Source organism: Saccoglossus kowalevskii, chromosome 10 (genome assembly GCF_978046115.1).
Source record: "Saccoglossus kowalevskii chromosome 10, keSacKowa6.1, whole genome shotgun sequence".
Classification (NCBI taxonomy): domain Eukaryota; kingdom Metazoa; phylum Hemichordata; class Enteropneusta; family Harrimaniidae; genus Saccoglossus; species Saccoglossus kowalevskii.
The window spans coordinates 5,652,855-5,673,990 of NC_140650.1; the positions used below are offsets into that span (position 1 = coordinate 5,652,855).

General features: G+C 37.5%; 1 protein-coding gene across 1 annotated transcript in view; it reads right to left on the minus strand.

The window, feature by feature from the left end:
- LOC100376559 (peroxisomal acyl-coenzyme A oxidase 1-like) overlaps positions 1–21,136 on the minus strand; it is a 90,944-nt gene that overhangs the window by 4,891 nt on the left and 64,917 nt on the right. The window contains exons 3-12 of the mRNA XM_085504172.1: positions 20,551–20,711; positions 17,077–17,184; positions 11,728–11,847; positions 9,286–9,401; positions 7,430–7,599; positions 5,395–5,557; positions 3,721–3,911; positions 2,895–3,056; positions 2,221–2,326; positions 1,628–1,774 (exon numbers count right to left, since the gene is read on the minus strand). Of these exons, the coding sequence (XP_085360298.1) occupies positions 1,628–1,774; positions 2,221–2,326; positions 2,895–3,056; positions 3,721–3,911; positions 5,395–5,557; positions 7,430–7,599; positions 9,286–9,401; positions 11,728–11,847; positions 17,077–17,184; positions 20,551–20,711 (1,444 nt within the window). The remainder of the gene's footprint in view (positions 1–1,627; positions 1,775–2,220; positions 2,327–2,894; positions 3,057–3,720; positions 3,912–5,394; positions 5,558–7,429; positions 7,600–9,285; positions 9,402–11,727; positions 11,848–17,076; positions 17,185–20,550; positions 20,712–21,136) is intronic.

A 21,136-nucleotide genomic window follows, 5' to 3' on the forward strand; every position in this document is an offset into this window, starting at 1 on the left:
CATATACACAGAGCACAATTTAGTGAATTTGAGTTTATTATAGGTTAGCCTAGAGTGATGTTACGCATAGAGAACAAATTTGCAGAGTTCTCAGCTCATTAGCGTGAAAACTCTAAAAATTCAACCACCTAATTATTTGGCGTTTTTTGTAAATTATTGATTTCCTAAATTTTGACCTTGCCAGAAATTGCTCACTTATTTTTACTCAAAAAATTTGTTTAAAGACATGACTTTCTATAACTATTCTATTTCTGCACCTGTATATAACCCAACTTTTATATTTGTTGATTTTTCACTCTAAAAACTCAACTGGCCAAAAATTTATCGTTATTTTGTATTCTAAAAACCTGTTTTAAAAGTTTTTACAGTATACTCCATCTATGCGTGTTCATGATTTATTACTGGTTTATTATTATAGTGTCTTTACTGTGATGTATGGAACCAGTGAGTGAGTGAGTGAGTACACTAGAGACTTGTCATGTGGTAAGGTATGTCTATTGTGTTTTAAGAACTGCATTGACACACAATTAAGAACTCCCTAGATGCTTCAATACAGTACACATATGACTACCTAACTTAGCATGAATAATCCTACTCAACATTTCTTTCTGTAGCAATGTATAATAATTTTATTTGACAAATCTGAGATAATTAATTATTTGTATTAAGTATTTTTTTGTATGTACAATTTTATATTATTTGTCTATAGACAGAACTTTGCTGACACACAATTAAGAACTCCCAAGATGCTTCAATACATTTACAAAGTTATTTACTTGCATGGGTACTATTGTTCAATGTAAGCAAACCTTGTCTATTTGAATTCATTATTCAAATATGGAAATTATTGTGTCATGTATGTGCGAGATAGGATAGTCTTGCTTAGGTTTTTGTTTTTGTTGACAAGATGTTCCCATCCCAATTCTGTTTCAGTCATCCATGTCCTTTATGTTATATTAGTGTTCTGGAGGACTAGTTTTCACCAACGTTTACCTTAGACTTGGACTGTACAATGTAACGGTAGTTACAATTACTGAACCAATCTGCCAATGGTATATAGACCACACACTGTGAGCTTACCACAGTGATAACACCAGCAAGGACATTACCTTATTGCTACATCCAGCCACTCTCACCAGCAACACTATTAATATTTATGATTATGATAAATTATTATACACGAACACATCAACATAATGTACGATATTACCGTAGTAAGTACAGCAACAGAAATGCAGGTATGCAGATTTGCAAGTTAGAATGCTCAAAAAAAGGGTTCAGATCGATTACAAAATGTACAAGTAACTTATTTGTTTAGAAAAAAAAATTGAACAGATCAAACACTGCACCTTTGGAGTTTTGCTGAATTGTTAATGTTTAGGCTACACGTTTCGCTGGGCATTTGGGAGACTCCACTTTCATGGCAAGGGGGATTGAACATGTGAAAGTTGTGTAACTTTAATACAACATTTTATGTTTTGTATACCATGCTCTAGTAAATATGTATAATGTATTACATTTCAGTATAAAATAAGCAATCAATTTAAAATTACATGGAGTCACATGTCCATACCAACTTTCAATTCTACATGCCTGCATTTCCTTTGGTGTATTGATCTTCACTCACCTGCAAGAAATCACCAGCATTTTGCCAAATACCATGCAAGGCATAAAACTGACACAGTGACGTCAAAACATCGCGTACAGCATCCGACATCTCAGTATCGTTTATATATTTCACAAACGTCTGCACCACATAAAAATGACAGTGTGCCTAGACAAACAATAGAGAGAGAGTTATGATGAGTCCTTCAAATGTCCAATCGCTTTAACAGTACCCTGAGAAAACCAAATCATCTGACAGTATTGCATTGATAGAACAACTTCAGAGTGGATAACAACATTTACTGATATGATGAAATTACAATAACTCATAATATTAACGACTTATTTTGAAAATCCGAGGGTCCAAATTCTGTTAATTTTAAAAATCATTGTTAGCCGTATCTGCAAATGTCCATCCACTGACAAGCTTTGACACATGCACAATTAGCATAAATTACCATATCATTCTTAAACATAGTTCTGTAAAATCACAATTTTTCTGCAATTTTCACACTTTAAATTGGTCATGTGATAATATAAAGTGATAATGATATACAGTGACTTCATTGTTTTATCAACATATGCGTTATTTGGATGTCAGCTTTATATACTTACACTTGCAGCTTTCAATAGATAAATATGGCAATTGTTCCATGCTACATGTTGTGGGTTGCCCTTAGCAACCTCAGAATCTATCTGCTGTGCAGCATCCATTACTGTTCTGTAAGATACAAGTCATTATTCAATCATTCTTGAAATCTACTACAACTTACTTATTCATGAATATTAGAATGAATATTATCTTAAAGGTGTCAAACTAGAAAATGAAATTTTGAAGCTGAAACAAATTCGAAAACCACTGACAGAATTTCATACTGTTGTTTTTTGTGAGAGTGATTCTGGATTCATCACAACATGACACTTTCATTGTATTTGTATGTACTGAATGAATGAATGAATGAATTAGGCACAAATGAGTGAATGAATTAACGACCTAGTGAATGAAAATTAAAGAAACTTTACCATTATTAATGGAATTATTTTGGAGTTTATTATCATTACTGAATTTTCTATAGGGGTTAATTATTCACTGGGTTTTAATTTTGCTTATTTCGCTGACTGGAAAATGTGCTAAATTAAAACCCAGTGAATATGTAAAATTTAGCATAGAACACATTATCTAAATGATAAAACCGTGAATTTAAAACCCACTGAATATGCCTGAAATGCTAAATCAGTGAAATTTAAACCCAGTGAAAATGAGTCACTTTACAGTATATTACATGTACCTGCGAGCTCTGTGTTCAAAGGCATCAGACAGTAAGCCATGATCCAATAAGTCACTTTCACTTCTAGCAGGGCATTGACCTTTCTGACGTTGGTTCAGATACAAAACAAATCCTGGAAGCCCGCCACCACGTTTTGCAGTAGCAGCACATTTCATTAAGTATCTGGAAATAAACATCAGTCAAATAATGACGTAAATGAACTAGCATTGGTTCGATATGTACATGTTGGATTACTTTACTTATAGTAAGGATTCAGTATGTGTTGGTTTTACTTTATTTTCGGTATTTTCACTGAAGAGATGAATAAGTGAAAATAAAATTCAATGAAAATCATTAATTTTCCTAAATTTCACATATCAAATACTTTGAAATTTAAATTCCATACAAAAAAACCAAAATGTTTTTTTACAGCAAAAATTTATTCCACCTAAAATAAAGTATTTTATAGTATATTACAAATACAGTACAACGTTCAAATCTCTAACATGCTTTAAATCAAATTGTAGCAGTGAACTATAAATGTAATATATTTCTAGCATCGAAAGTTTGCCAATCTGTAAAAAGCATGACGGAAATAGAAGAGTGCAGTATCTCTCATTAAATTATTACTATTAAATTATTACTATTAAATTATTACTATTAAGCAGGGATAAGATAATATTAATATATATATGTATAATGTTAAAGTTATTATGAGAATACCGCAAAAGTATGCACCAAGGCAGTATGGGTAAAAAGGATTTTTCATTACACCTCCATGTGTACAATCGCCGCACTTCCCCAGTACATACTTTGCAGAATTCTCATACAACTCGCAAACCTTTACCGAGCAGTTTGCAGCAACATAACTGTATTCTCTCCTTCGTATGTAACTAGTGGTGTTGCTAAGCCGTACAGCTCAGGGAATCCACTTGCTTGTGAATACCCATGTCCACCACATGACAAGCGACAAACTTCAATTCCTTCATTCGCAACATATGATGTGAAAGCTTTCAAACCAGCTGAAAGAGCATGTAACTAGAAAACCAAATAGAACTGTAGGTTACTGGAGAGACAACTTTCTGCATGTAAGCCTGTGTGATGTGATTCAGCTCAAATTACAGTGACCCCTCACTAAGTCGTAGTTTCAGCTAAGTCACAAATAGTTGGATAGCTCCCAAAAATTGTATCGTGTTTTGCCAGCAGTTTTGAAGTAAAAGAACTAATGTTTCATCACATCATGTATTTAATTTGTCGTTAAAGGGCAGGAGGAGACAACTTAACACCTATTGACCGTCAATTACTGAGATACAAAGGGTGCTGATGGCCTGACTCGAGGTGTCAACCGGGTATGAAGTTGTGAGTTTACGTACTTCACGACCAGTTTCTTTTGATAAATCTCTATAAAACTCACTGCAATGAGTTGAATCTATGTGGACCCCTTAGTATGTCGCGACTCTTGATAAGTCCTATTTTTTTTGTGTATCCCGACAACCGTGACTTAACGAGGGACCACTGTATATATTTTGTATTCATGAATACTCTTTTTCAACATTGCTTTGTTTTAGCCTGTAGATTAGTAGTCAAGTAGATTCTGTTCAAAATGAACAATGTCATTAACATATGTTACATTGTATTATTATTAAAGGTTTAGACTGGCGAGACTTTACTGAGGGTTTGCCTTTCATGCACTGTTGGACAATGTAGGCATCCAACAAGAAATATTGCAAACATATAAAATGACCATATATGGTTTTGTGACCTCATCAATATGCATATAACTGCAATATCTCAATCAATGTTACAGATTATACAGTTCATTCTGTGTAGTATTGACAGCATTGACCAAGAGTTGTGACTAGTAATGTTAACGCATCAATTATTTGCTGGTTTTTAATTGTATCCTGCAGCTGTACTTTCACCAACCAAGCGAGCATACAACAGCATACAGCATCACAAGTGAAACGAAAGCCACGGGGAGGGTGTGGGGTTCTGTTATTATTACATGTGTTCCATATTTTATTATTTCATGATAAAGAAAGAACATGCAACAAACCGAGATGGAATTTAGGTCAAGGAACCCCATTGCCCTTTAATATGTTTCAAGATAGTATTGCGCCCTAGCAACGCATGTCAGTGTAGAACGTGTGTCAGTGTAGAACGTGTGTCAGTGTAGAACGCGTGTCACTGTCTATGAGAATAAAATATTCAGACGTCTAATCTGAGTCACTTTCCGAAAAAATAAATAACTTGTGGACATTTAGTTGGGGCTACGACAGAACCAGAACTTAAACTGGACGACTGTGATACACAGTTTATGTTGAAGTTCCTCCATAGATCTGTGCATTGGCAATCATGCTGTGCTGACAGGATGACTTTTGTTGACAGCGGTCATCACAAGGCTGCGTGCTACAACTGCGTGATGTTGCATGCTGAACGCAGATTGAATGCTAATAATTGGTTAAAATGTTGTGATGATCTTTATATATGTAATAATTTTGATTATAAAGAAAACTATTACCTCAGGAAGCGCTTCCATATTGCCATCATTCATTTCCATTTGGACTTCCATATACCGATACCTAGTACTCCATCCAGTGAAGGTAAATGCATATGCTGCAGCCAAATATGGAAACAGCTTCAACTGTTGAGAACGATAGTCTAAAATCTGGGGTTCTTTTCCACTGCAAATAATTACAAAATAATGCGATCAGCCGGTTTTAACATGTTCGTAATGATTTCTTTCTTCTGCCGGTGAAAATGTCTATCCCAAATTAAAGAGAGCAGAGTTGTAAAATTGTATGTTCATGACATACGTAACTGTCATCAACAAGTTGATAGTTGTGAGAATTATTACAGCCACTATTAAGAAACACAGGGAGCCATAATTGCTTGTTCGATATTTTGTAATATTTCCCAGTGGTTTACAAAAACTGTACAACAATTGTATATTTAATCATTTTGAGGATAAGGCTTGAAAAAACGCAGTATAAAAATTTGAGTGAGGTTGATATTGACTTCTAATAGAGTTAGTACTAGACTCGATTCCAGTCTCTTATCGCTGCACTACTTTGTCTCAGCCTTTTGCAAATTTAATGCACCCAGCGTGCTGTTGCCACGTTAACCAGACTTACACCATTTACGTCCTCACATTATATTTTATCTTTTTGGAAATAACATGAAAAATCAAACAAGACACTGCAAGTCTGAAAAGATGAACCACTAAACAATATGAGAAAGTTGTTTGATCAATGAGATAATTGAAATGACCATAATTGGCTAGGGATACACAACAGAGAAACAAAATTCTATTGATTACCAGTCAGAGTATGGGTTGGTACAACCCACAGTCAGCTGGCGCACACGTCATAATAAAATAGATACGATATTTACTATATGGGGCCGCCATCTTGAATGACGCATACAACTAAATAAGAGACAAGTTGTGAAACGCGTTTTTCAGATTCCTACAAATCAGGACAAAAATACCAATCTTTCACAAAAATACGGTCCGTTGGGGTTATATTAGGTCAACTGATAACAAAATTCGGCCTAATTCGTCGTTTTTGTGTGGAAAAATGCCTTGCATACGAACACCTAATTACGCGAAGAACCTAGAACACTAAGCCGGGGTATCACGTGTGCGCCAGCTGACTGTGGTACAACCCACCACTGCCAAGTGTCTCTAGTCTGTGTCCCAGTATATAATACACATACCGTTGAGGGCAGTATAACCCATACCGTTGGGGGCAGTATTAAAATACCGTTGCGGGCAATATAAAAAATACCATTGAGAGCAGTATAAACAGAACGGAAACAGAAACCATATACGTGAGAAACAGTGACTGGAAACTGAATCTAAGTTAATACATTTTGTAATTACACTGCACTGCACAACACCACAACATGGATCTTATGTGACATCAAAACATGTAGATATCATTGTTTATTTATTCTTTTTATCCATCAACAAATAAATATTTTTGAAGCTGACTGAATTGTTAGAATATAAATTAAGAATATTTGTTTAGTCAGTGGTGACTCCTTGTAAATAATTTTGCATTGGGTTATTTATAGCAATATGTTTTATTTTATGAAAAGTGATAGATTGTATATAAATACATGAATAATATTAGTTCAAGAACCTCACTGTTGTTCATATATATTTAGCTAAATTTAAAATAATATTTGTATCTCTACTTGAAAGTAAATATGTCATTTTTACTGACTTTAATCTTTGATGAAATTTTAATTTTATTAAAGAATATTATTCTTCCAGTATCATATTTCAAATCAAATCAATAGGAAGTGTTCCTCATCTTTGAATAAATTGTCACAACATTTTCGGCATACCGGTATTCTAAAACAGAAACAAGTGTAAAATCTAAAAGATATATATAACTAGTTTTAATATTTCTTGTCATCATGGTGGATAATGGCAGCATCTGAATATGGTAATTTTCTGTAAGGTGAATTCCTAGAGAAACATTTTTAACAGAAATCAGGTGGTCTATTAGAAAAATGGTACGAAGTGCACTGTAGCGCTATAACATTACCCAGGTATCTGTTCAGTTTGTCTTCTTACGGCGCTGTATCTTACAGCAATGGTGACAGCTTGTGAAAGATAATAACTAGAAAGCATCACTAAATTAACCCTGACAAATACCATAGTACCATATGCAAGTTTTTGTTGTAATGGCTTAGTATACGATCCATCAGGTGAAACCTAATAAAGAAGATAAATACAGAAATACAACATATAATTGGGACTTGATCACTTACCCAGGGGTCTGTTCTGTTTGTCGTCTTATAGAACTATATCTGACAGCTATTGTGGTAGCCATTGCTAAATACAGTGTTGCTTGTTCTACTAACATGACCCGTATAAACACCATTGTACCATAGTTAAGTCTTGCTATCGGTGCCTTCTTATAAGTGCCATCAGATAAGACCTATGCGGTGTTAATAGATGTGAAGAAGAGAGCAAGGAATGACATGAATTTTGGAATACTAGTGACAGAGCTTGATGAGCATATTGTTAAATGTTTGGCTTTTCTAAAATTTATTGTTAGCAAAAGTTTATTGAAGTCGCACTTTCAATCTGGAATAACTTTTCCAAAAATCAAATCTGAAAGTCATGACATACGCAAGTTGTAGTGATCAAGCACATTGTACCAATTAATGACAAAGTTATTATTTGCTGAAAAGAAATCCCCATATCATGTTAATTTACTTAGCAAGCAAGGCAGTCATACTATTATATTTCCTTTATATTCAAATAGTATTGCTGGAAATCAAATATTCCGTTCCAGACTAGGTAAAAATCAAGTCAGAATATTGCTAAATCAAGGTCAAAGGGTCATATTGTCTGCATATTGTAACATCTACAAACAGGATATGCTGGAATTTTAGATTTAGACTCTTTTTTAATTGCCACCAAATTTAAAAAAGACATAAATATGATTCAATGTGGACATGAGCAATACACGCAGGCTTGCATGGTCAGAAATAAACCGAATTTGAATTCAAATAAAATGTAAATTCCCAAGTCAAATTCAAATAAACCCGGGAAATTCCCAAGTCAAATTCAAATAAACCCGGAAATTCCCAAGTCAAATTCAAATAAACCAGAAATTACCAAGCCAAATTCAAATAAACCGGAAATTCCAGAGTCAAATTCAAATAAACCGGAAATTCCCAAGTCGAATTCAAAAAAACTGGAAGTTCCCAAGTCAAATTCAAATAAACCCGGGAAATTCCCAAGTCAAATTCAAATAAACTGGAAATTCTCAAGTCAAATTCAAATAAACCGGAAATTCCCAGGTCAAATTCAAATAAACCGGAAATTCCCAAGTCAAATTCAAATAAACTGGAAATTTCCAAGTCAAATTCAAATAAATCGGAAATTCCCAAGTCGAATTCAAATAAACTGGAAATTCTCAAGTCAAATTCAAATAAACCGGAAATTCTCAAGTCAAATTCAAATAAACCCGAAATTCCCAAGTCGGATTCAAATAAACCGGAAATTCCGAAATGAAATTCAAATAAACAGGAAATTCTCAGGTCAAATTCAAGCAGTATGTTGATGAAAATGTGAAATGAATACTGTACTAAAATTGTTGTTGTTTACACAATTAAGCTCAGTTTTGAAGCCAATCATTAAATAATTTACTCATACTAAGTTATGCAGAAGTGAATGTGATGCTACATTGTAGCAAAGCTGCCTTTCGTTTATGCAAAGCTGAATCAGTGCTGTAGTGAAGAGAAGCCAAAGATTATATTTGAATAAGATTGAGTGGAAACAATATATATGCATATTTATACAGACTAACAAGATGAAGTCTCTCTTCGCACCTACAATCATGTCAGTAAATGTCTGTATTTTGGTGGAATCTCAAATCAAACAATTTACCTGAGAGTGTTTCATCAGCATACCCCTTCTTGGAATTCTGACATGATCAAATCCCAGGAAACCATTATCATTGCTCTGATAACCAAGCTTTGGTCCAATATCACCAAGTGTTATACCTACAATATGAATAACATTTTACAAATCTAATGATATACATTGTACACTATGCACTAAATTGTGTATAATCATATTTGTATTACTGTATCATGTAATCCCAACGCAACTTTGAACGGTTGGAAATAATAAATGTAACAGCAGAATACGTCCTAGTAATAAACTAAGTGACTTCTAAAGAACTTTGTGAACTTCGTATTCAGGGCCCATTTAGTTATAAACTGACGTTAGCTTCACGTTCATGTCCTACCATGGAAACAGCCGAAAACCATTTGCTTGTTTTTTCAGGGGAGCGGATTGTCAACCAGCCTACCGGCTTGTATTGATTATGGTCCGGACTGTTTACTAGTACTTACGTACTTGTCATTGTCTGACTGTTATATACAGCCCAGAACACGTCAGAATAGTAAATAAAAAGTCAGGAAATGTCAGTTGCCCGTGCCTTGTGAATCAAAACAATCTGTCACCCTTCGCCGCCCACAGTATCGATATGATTTTATATTGCATAGAAAAGAACACTAAATGCAACTATCTTGGTCAGCAATCAAATCATCAATCTTCATGATTTATGCAACTGGTATTTCCATCTATTTGCTTAATGGTCTGAACTTTAAAATTGTCAAGTTCGAGAGTGTATTTTTACGTACAGTGACGTGAACATTCAACAACGTGTTGAACAGGAAGTCCATCTTGGGCTAGTGGCATTGTCAAATTTTAGAGAATACAAGAAATGTTTCAGTAAGGAATTGTTATGCATATCAAAATCCTTTATTGGAACAGAACATGTTATATATTCACCAAAAACAACGTTGCCATTTTTCTAGGCGTACAATAAATTGGAAACAAATGAAATCGTCCGATCCAAGTGACCAGCGTCCTTGAGAATCTAGTCTTATCGCCTTTGCCTTTTGAGCGAAAAAGGTCGAAACTACTTACTGCGACGATAGATACGTCAATTATATTTTGATTTTAGTAATCGAGGGTAAAAACCATGTTTATGCTATGAAAAAGTGCAGATCTTGAAAGTACTTATGTGCAAATACATTTTTGCCTATCACGGCGATAATGCGAGTGAATTTCCCTAGTTGTTTGCGGTGTCCAATATGGTGACCAAGGGCAAAAACATTGTTTTGCAAATTAGCTTTAGTTGAAAATTTGAGTTTTCTCGGCAATATCTACCTGAATTTGAACCAAAATGTTATCGGCAAGACTCAGAATACGACTGTGACAGCCACTTAAATGCAATTGAAGGCAAATGAACACGTCAACAAAAAAGACTTTTTCGAGTCATGAGTTTTTATGTAAATGCAGACCTTGAACATACTTTTTTGACTTTAGTATAACGTCATTTTTGTTTGATTACCTAACGTTTTTAGGTTCATGTGCTGCAAGTTACAGAGCACATACTTAAGCGACCGTCCCTCAGCAAATAATAAAGCAAAGGCATTTTCGATGTCGAAATCGCGAAACTCACCTTTTTTACGCAAACTTGGAAGTTAGTACTCTAATTATCTAAATATATTTTAGTATAAGGTAGTAAATATATATATATATATACTCTGCCATGGAGGTAGGTACATGTAGGTTACAAGACCAACATAAATGAATATTAATTGGTATACAATGCATATTGTATGAGTATATATGAGAAAACTTACAATTTTTTAAACAAGTAACTAAATATTCAACATATAGTATTAGAAAAACACAAAAACTTCAATAACTGCTATCTTTTTATTTGGCCTTTTAAGTATTTTATATCATTTTTTTTTTCATAATGTTCTGACATGAAGTTCATATTTTTATTATTATAAATTATCAAAACATTTAAATCTTTAAAGCTGTCAGGAATATTGCGTCTGATTTTCTTAAAACTCATAGCAAAGCGGTGTGCATACCTGGTAGCGGTGTGCATACCTGGTAGCGGTGTGCATACCTGGTAGCGGTGTGCATACCTGGTAGCGGTGTGCATACCTGGTAGCGGTGTGCATACCTGGTAGCGGTGTGCAGACCTGGTAGCGGTGTGCAGACCTGGTAGCGGTGTACATACCTGGTAGCGGTGTGCATACCTGGTAGCGGTGTGCATACCTGGTAGCGGTGTGCATACCTGGTAGCGGTGTGCATACCTGGTAGCGGCGGTGTACATACCTGGTAGCGGTGTGCATACCTGGTAGCGGTGTGCATACCTGGTAGCGGTTCATGATTTTCTTAAAACTCATAGCAAAGTGGTGTGCATACCTGGTAGCGGTGTGCATACCTGGTAGCAGTGTGCATACCTGGTAGCGGTTCATGATTTTCTTAAAACTCATAGCAAAGCGGTGTGCATACCTGGTAGCGGTTCATGATTTTCCAGACTCCGTAATTGAACAATAAATGGATGTAGTCCATAACATTTTCCTCTGGTGTATAACTGTGCCAAGACAACAGCATGTGTTACAGTTTTTCCCACTGCAAAAAAAAAGTACAAAATGACTCCATAGATCAATTTATTAACCTGGGTACAAACAAAAAACACAAATGCACACAGTTTTCAGGGAGTTTCACTGTCAAATGGGCCTAACTGATGCTCACCAGACAGAACACTGATGGTCTCTAGCCACCACTTAACTGAACAATGTGTGAGTATATCTGTGTGGCATTTTCCAGGCCACCATTCTATTGTACATGTGTATGGTAGTTTTCAGGCCACCATTTTACTGTACAGTGTGTAGGTACATGTGTATGGTAGTTTCCAGGCAACCATTCTACTGTACATGTGTGTGGTAGTTTCCAGGCCACCATTCTACTGTACAGTGTGTGGGTACATGTGTGTGGTAGTTTCCAGGCCACCATTCTACAGCACAGTGTGTGGGTACATGTGTGTGGTAGTTTCCAGGCCACCATTCTACTGTACAGTGTGTGGGTACAAGTGTGTGGTAGTTTCCAGGCCACCATTCTACTGTACAGTGTGTGGGTACATGTGTGTGGTAGTTTCCAGGCCACCATTCTACAGCACAGTGTGTGGGTACATGTGTGTGGGAGTTTCTAGCCCACCATTCTACTGTACAGTGTGTGGGTACAAGTGTGTGGTAGTTTCCAGGCCACCATTCTACTGTACATGTGTATGGTAATTTCCAGGCCACCATTCTACTGAACAGTGTGTAGGTACATATGTATGGTAGTTTTGAAGACACCATTCTCCTGTACAGTGTGTAGGTACATGTGTATGGTAGTTTCCAGGCCACCATTCTACTGTATATGTGTATGGTAGTTTCCAGGCCACCATTCCACTGTACATGTGTATGGTAGTTTCCAGGCCACCATTCTACTGCACAGTGTGTGGGAACATGTGTGTGGTAGTTTCCAGGCCACCATTCTACTGTACATGTGTGTGGTAGTTTCCAGGCCACCATTCTACTGTACAGTGTGTGGGTACATGTGTGTGGTAGTTTCCAGGCCACCATTCTATTGTACATGTGTATGGTAGTTTCCAGGCCACCATTCTACTGTACAGTGTGTGAGTACATGTGTATGGTAGTTTTGAAGACACCATTCTACTGTACAGTGTGTAGGTACATGTGTATGGTAGTTTCCAGGCCACCATTCTACTGTATATGTGTGTGGTAGTTTCCAGGCCACCATTCCACTGTACATGTGTATGGTAGTTTCCAGGCCACCATTCTACTGCACAGTGTGTGGGAACATGTGTGTGGTAGTTTTCAGGCCACCATTTTACTGTACAGTGTGTGAGTACAAGTGTGTGGTAGTTTCCAGGCCACCATTTTACTGTACAGTGTGTGAGTACATGTGTATGGTAGTTTTGAAGACACCATTCTACTGTACAGTGTGTAGGTACATGTGTATGGTAGTTTCCAGGCAACCATTCTACTGTATATGTTTGTGGTAGTTTCCAGGCCACCATTCTACTGTACACTGTGTGGGTATATATGTGTGGGAGTTTCTAGGCCACCATTCTACTGTACAGTGTGTGGGTACAAGTGTGTGGTAGTTTCCAGGCCACCATTCTACTGTACATGTGTATGGTAGTTTCCAGGCCACCATTCTACTGTATATGTGTGTGGTAGTTTCCAGGCCACCATTCCACTGTACATGTGTATGGTAGTTTCCAGGCCACGATTCTACTGCACAGTGTGTGGGAACATGTGTGTGGTAGTTTCCAGGCCACCATTCTACTGTACATGTGTGTGGTAGTTTCCAGGCCACCATTCTACTGTACATGTGTGTGGTGGTTTCCAGGCCACAATTCTACTGTACAGTGTGTGTTAGTTTCCAGGCCACCATTATACTGTACAGTGTATGGGTACATGTGTGTGGCAGTTTCCAGGCCACTATTGTACTGTACAGTGTGTGAGTACATGTGTATGGTAGTTTTGAAGACACCATTTTACTGTACAGTGTGTAGGTACATGTGTATGGTAGTTTCCAGGCCACCATTCTACTGTATATGTGTGTGGTAGTTTCCAGGCCACCATTTTGCTTTACAGTGTATGGGCACATGTGTGTGGTAGTTTCCAGGCCACCATTCTACTGTACTGTGTGTGGGTACATGTGTGTGGTAGTTTCCAGGCCACCATTCTACTGTACAGTGTGTGGGTACATGTGTGTGGTAGTTTCCAGGCCACCATTCTACTGTACAGTGTGTGGGCACATGTGTGTGGTAGTTTCCAGGCCACCATTCTACTATACAGTGTGTGTTAGTTTCCAGGCCACCATTTTACTGTACAGTGTGTGGGTACATGTGTATGGTAGTTTCCAGGCCCCCATTCTACTGTACAGTGTGTGGTAGTTTCCAGGCCACCATTCTACTGTACAGTGTGTGACAGTTTCCAGGTCACCATTCTACTGTACAGTATGTGGGTACATGTGTGTGGTAGTTTCCAGGCCACCATTCTACTGAACAGTGTGTGGGTACATGTGTATGGTAGTTTCCAGGCCCCCATTCTACTGTACAGTGTGTGAGTAAATGTGTATGGTAGTTTTGAAGACACCATTCTACTGTACAGTGTGTAGGTACATGTGTATGGTAGTTTCCAGGCAACCATTCTACTGTATATGTTTGTGGTAGTTTCCAGGCCACCATTCTACTGTACACTGTGTGGGTATATATGTGTGGGAGTTTCTAGGCCACCATTCTACTGTACAGTGTGTGGGTACATGTGTGGGTACATGTGTGTGGTAGTTTCCAGGCCACCATTCTACTGTACAGTGTGTAGGTACATGTGTATGGTAGTTTCCAGGCAACCATTCTACTGTACAAGTGTGTGACAGTTTCCAGGTCACCATTCTACTGTACAGTATGTGGGTACATGTGTGTGGTAGTTTCCAGGCCACCATTCTACTGAACAGTGTGTGGGTACATGTGTATGGTAGTTTCCAGGCCCCCATTCTACTGTACAGTGTGTGAGTAAATGTGTATGGTAGTTTTGAAGACACCATTCTACTGTACAGTGTGTGGGTATATGTGTGTGGTAGTTTACAGGCCACCATTCTACTGTACAGTGTGTGGTAGTTTCCAGGCCACCATTCTACTGTACAGTGTGTGGGTACATGTGTGTGGTAGTTTCCAGGCCACCATTCTACTCTACTGTATGTGGGTACATGTGTGTGGTAGTTTCCAGGCCACCATTCTACTGTACAGTGTGTGAGTACATGTGTATGGTAGTTTTGAAGACACCATTCTACTGTACAGTGTGTGGTAGTTTCCAGGCCACCATTCTACTGTACAGTGTGTTGGTAGATGTGTATGGTAGTTTCCAGGCCACCATTCTACTGTACAAGTGTGTGGTGGTTTCCAGGCCACCATTATACTGTACAGTGTATGGGTACATGTGTGTGGTAGTTTCCAGGCCACCATTCTACTGTACAGTGTGTTGGTAGATGTGTGTGGCAGTTTCCAGGCCACTGTTCTCCTGTACAGTGTGTGGGTACATGTGTGTGGTAGTTTCCAGGCCACCATTTTACTGTACATGTGTATGGTAGTTTCCAGGCCACCATTCTACTGTACAGTGTGTGGGCACATGTGTGTGGTAGTTTCCAGGCCACCATTCTACTATACAGTGTGTGTTAGTTTCCAGGCCACCATTCTACTGAACAGTGTGTGGGTATATGTGTATGGTAGTTTTGAAGACACCATTCTACTGTACAGTGTGTGGGTATATGTGTATGGTAGTTTTGAAGACACCATTCTACTGTACAGTGTGTGGTAGTTTCCAGGCCACCATTCTACTGTACAGTGTGTGGGTACATGTGTGTGGTAGTTTCCATGACACCATTCTACTGTACAGTGTGTGGGTACATGTGTGTGGTAGTTTCCAGGCCACCATTCTACTCTACCGTATGTGGGTACATGTGTGTGGTAGTTTCCAGGCCACCATTCTACTGTACAGTGTGTGAGTACATGTGTATGGTAGTTTCGAAGACAGTATTCTACTGTATATGTTTGTGGTAGTTTCCAGGCCACCATTCTACTGTACAGTGTGTGAGTACATGTGTATGGTAGTTTTGAAGACACCATTCTACTGTACAGTGTGTGGGTATATGTGTGTGGTAGTTTACAGGCCACCATTCTACTGTACAGTGTGTGGTAGTTTCCAGGCCACCATTCTTCTGTACAGTGTGTGGGTACATGTGTGTGGTAGTTTCCATGACACCATTCTACTGTACAGTGTGTGGGTACATGTGTGTGGTAGTTTCCAGGCCACCATTATAGTCTACCGTATGTGGGTACATGTGTGTGGTAGTTTCCAGGCCACCATTCTACTGTACAGTGTGTGAGTACATGTGTATGGTAGTTTCGAAGACAGTATTCTACTGTATATGTTTGTGGTAGTTTCCAGGCCACCACTCTACTGTACAGTGTGTGGGTATATGTGTGTGGTAGTTTCCAGGCCACCATTCTACTGTACAGTGTGTGGGTAAAAGTGTATGGCAGTTTCCAGGCCCCCATTCTACTGCACAGTGTGTGGGTACATGTGTGTGGTAGTTTCCAGGCCACCATTCTACTGTACATGTGTATGGTAGTTTCCAGGCCACCATTGTACTGTACAGTGTATGGGTACATGTGTGTGGTAGTTTCCAATCCACCATTCTACTGTACAGTGTGTTGGTACATGTGTATGGTAGTTTCCAGGCCCCCATTCTACTCTACAGTGTGTGGGTATATGTGTGTGGTAGTTTCCAGGCCACCATTCTACTGTACAGTGTGTGGGTACAAGTGTATGGCAGTTTCCAGGCCCCCATTCTACTGCACAGTGTGTGGGTACATGTGTGTGGTAGTTTCCAGGCCACCATTCTACTGTACATGTGTATGGTAGTTTCCAGGCCACCATTCTACTGTACAGTGTGTGGGTATATGTGTGTGACAGTTTCCAGGCCACCATTTTACTGTACAGTGTGTGGGTACATGTGTGTGGTAGTTTCCAGGCCACCATTCTACTGTACAGTGTGTGGTAGTTTCCAGGCCACTATTCTCCTGTACAGTGTGTGAATACTTGTGTGTGGCAGTTTCCAGGCCACCATTTTACTGTACAGTGTGTGAATACATGTGTGTGGTAGTTTCCAGGCCACTATTCTACTGTACAGTGTGTGAATACATGTGTGTGGCAGTTTCTAGGCCACCATTCTACTGTACATTGTGTGAGTATAATTGTATGGACATTTTATATGAAGCATACTTACAGTTTCCAGGCCACCATTTCAATGCTGATAATGTAGGAGTATGGAGAACAAATTCTTCGGTTGTAGGATCGTAAGTTGCAGTTGTTTCCAGGCCTCGGATGAAAGTACCTTAATAGAAAAAGAAATGAACATCATTAAGAATCAGAAGAAACTGAACACTCAATGTAAAGAACTAGATTTCAATTTCACATCACAAAAAATATTTTTTTGGCTAAATTTTATTTAAAGATGAATACTTGTTTGCAACCATTATTATCTTCCACCACACAGTGTCTGCGAGGAATATGACAGACTGGTTCATGTGGGCAAGTTGTTTACATCATAAGTGCAGGGCTATGACAGAAAGATAGATGAATGGATGGATTGACAGACTGGTTCATGTGGGCAAGTTGTTTACATCATAAGTGCAGGGCTATGACAGGAAGATAGATGGATGGATGGATTGACAGACTGGTTTATGTGGACAGGTTCTTTACATCACAAGTGTAGGGCTATGACTCATGAAGTTTCAAGAGAATCAGTCTAGAAGTTTCCATGTTTTCGACCGACCGACTGACCGACCGACAATTGTACAATTAACAGAGAGACCGGCCCCCACCCCACCCCCCCGCCAACACTATGTGGCGAAGAATAATAAAGACTGCAAACAAGTACCCATCTTCTAAAAGTGTAATTATTGTAAAAGTTAGAATTTTAATAGGATATGATATCAAAATAACACTCATACAAATTCATCCCTACACCATTTTTACCTTAGTAAAAAAATGTATCAGGTGAAACAAGTCATTGAAAATGACAGAGTCCCCGTTAAATTTTTGAAAGTTCTCTTTGTGCTCGTCATATCAAAGTGAGGGGTTGTCGTGAGTCCCAAGTGGCGCATACAACAGAATGTTAATTTACATCAAATTCGACGACCCCCTCCGGTTTAAGACATGGAAAAGAAAAACATAGATCAGAGGTGAAAGCATGTCCAAGTTATCACATTTTAAACCAACAAGATGGTAGCCAATCAGCCATATTTGATCAAATCGCAAATTGAATTGACATGTACATGTATTCATTTATGACATACTAAATATCAATGAAAATGATACATGGGTGACAAAGATATAGTAATATGGCATTTGGGCATCTTTGATCTGATTATGAAATAAAGTGACATGTATGATGTATGTGCCAAATACGAATGAAAATGGTACATAGTATAACTATTGGAAAAATAGTAGTAAGGCCAAAAATTCAGATGGCTGTCAATCAGCCATCCTTTATCTGATTTCGAAACAAATTGTCATGGACATGTATCCTAACATGTATAAAGTACATGTATGTGCCAAATTTGAATAAAAACTGAAGAAGCATGTCCAAGATACCACATTTAAAAAAAAAAACAAGATGCCTGCCAGTCGGTCATCTTTGATCTGATTGCGAAAAAAACTGTTATGGACATGTATCCTAACATGTATAATCTATATACCAAATTTCAATGAAAACTGACAAAGCATGTCCAAAATACAACATTTAAAACAAGCCATGCATGGCACAGTCCCCGTTAGTTATCAAATTTAAGATATATAGTTTTGTTTATAGTAATATAGCTGGAATATAACCATGTCAGGAATATGATTTTTTAACATTAAAATGATTGACATTTGTATCTGATCGTCAAACAAGTACTTGTCCATATCGAGAGATATTGCTCTGGAACAGCATTCAAAATCAGCCATTTTGAATACATGTATATATATAACATGATGTATAACGAATATATAAAATTTGAATATAATCAGTCAAAGCATTTAAGAGATATGGCTCTAGAAGCCCATTCATTAAAACAAAATGGCCGCCAGACAGCCATTTTGAATCCAATCTGAAAAATAAATGCTGTGCATCAGGAACCCGTAATGTCTAATATATGTACCAAGTTTGAACGAAATCCATCCATAAATGCCAGAAATGCTTGATATTTGATGATTTTTTAGCACAATAATGACCACCATTCGGCCATTTTGAATAGGATCGTCAAACTAATATATCTGTTTATCTATGACATGATGTATAATGAATATTTAAAATTTGAACATAATCAGTGAAAGCAAGTCAGAGATATGGCACGAGAACCACATTCATTAAAACAAAATGGCCACCAGTAGGCCATTTTGAATCTTATCTGAAAAACAAAACTATTTGCATCAAGGTCCCATAATGTCTAATGTATATACCAAGTTTGAACAAAATCCATCTGTAAACAGCCGAGAAATGCTTAATTTTTAGGATTTTTTAGCACAAAAATGGCCGCCATTCGGCCATCTTGAATCAGATCGTAAAACAAAATGATGTGCATCAAGGTCCTATAATTTCTAATGTATATACCAAGTTTGAACAAAATCCATCTGTAAACAGCCGAGAAATGCTTGATTTCGATGATTTTTAGCACAAAAATGGCCGCCATTCGGCCATCTTGAATCAGATCGTGAAACAAATTGACGTGCATATGTATAATATCATGTATGATGTATGTGTGAAGTTTGATTGTGATTAGTCCAGGCATTTCTAAGATACAGGTCCGGACGCACGCACGCACGCACGCACACACACACACACGCACACACGCACGCACGCACACACACACACGCACGCACAGACACACGGAGGTCAAAACACAAGTCCCCGTTTTCGAACTGCGCCCGAACGGGGACAGACTAAAAAACAAGATGGCTGTCAGTCGGCCATTTTGAAATGAATCGCTAAACCACTGCATGTGCATATGTCCCACATAAAGTACTAGGCACATGCAAATAATGAATGGAATCAGTCCAAAGGATTCTAAAATATGACTTTGGACGGACGCACAGACGGACGGAGACCTAATTATAAGTCCCCGTTTTCAGACTTCGTTCGAATGGGGGACTAACAAATAAACCACCAAAAAATGGTATAAAGGTTTTTAGGATAATTTAAATTGCCAGGATTTTTGACCAAAAAAGATTTCATCGATCGCAAAATAAGTTGCCATATTTTTTACCTGACATACACTGTATCCTAAATCATATCATACATGTATCATAATCTGTATTGTCTATCATGAAAATACTTGATTAAACTTGAACTTCCACTTTGTATTACATGCAGAATACTTTGTAGATGACTACAAACACTGTGAGAAAATATATTTGACAACAAATCCTTCATATATAAACACTAAAGTTTGTCTTTATTTTAAACATCATTTTAAATAGGTTTTAAATACCCTAATTTATGCATACTTTTTATCATGTTCCCACAACTTACTTTATTTTAGGAGGTCCTTCGAAAATCAATTTTAGGAATATGTTGGATCAAGTGTATCATGGTGCTTTATTAGGATTAGAGAGATCATAAAAAACTTTATTAATATTGATATTTGGATTCGTAGTGAATACATGCATGCAATTTTAGATGTCAATAATTATAAAATGAATATGATATATATATTACCATGTCCTAATTCTGTCTGAGCATATGTTCCAATAATTTGAAAATTCTCTGACAATGGAAGCCAATAATTTTTCTGTTCTTCATCACATTGTCCACTCAAAGTTGGATGAAACATGGAAGTGTGAAGTGCAAATCCATTGGTATCTTGTTTAGTGGCAGCTCTGCAATGACAAATTTTAAAATTGTTGTCACATGAAACGTGCAAGTGAGAATGTTTTAATTCACACAAAGCAGCATATGACAGAATGTAGCAATGAATGCTACAATGATTTGTATTACAACATGCATGCACACATAATCAAGGTAACAGAGAAGGTATACTAAAAGTAAATGAAGTATTGATGGGGGTGGTGGATTGACGAACATCTCACCGACTGAGGGTAGTATTGCATTAGCTAAATATGTAACAGATGTATTATTCCGCGATAAAATATTTCTGGTATGATCCCGATAGAAGTAAACAAAGGAAACAATATTGGAATACAAAACTAAATATGAAGAAATCTTATGTCAGTACACCACCCCCATCGATATAGAAGGTATACTGAAAGTAATTGAAGGAAATCCTAGCACAATAAATACAGTC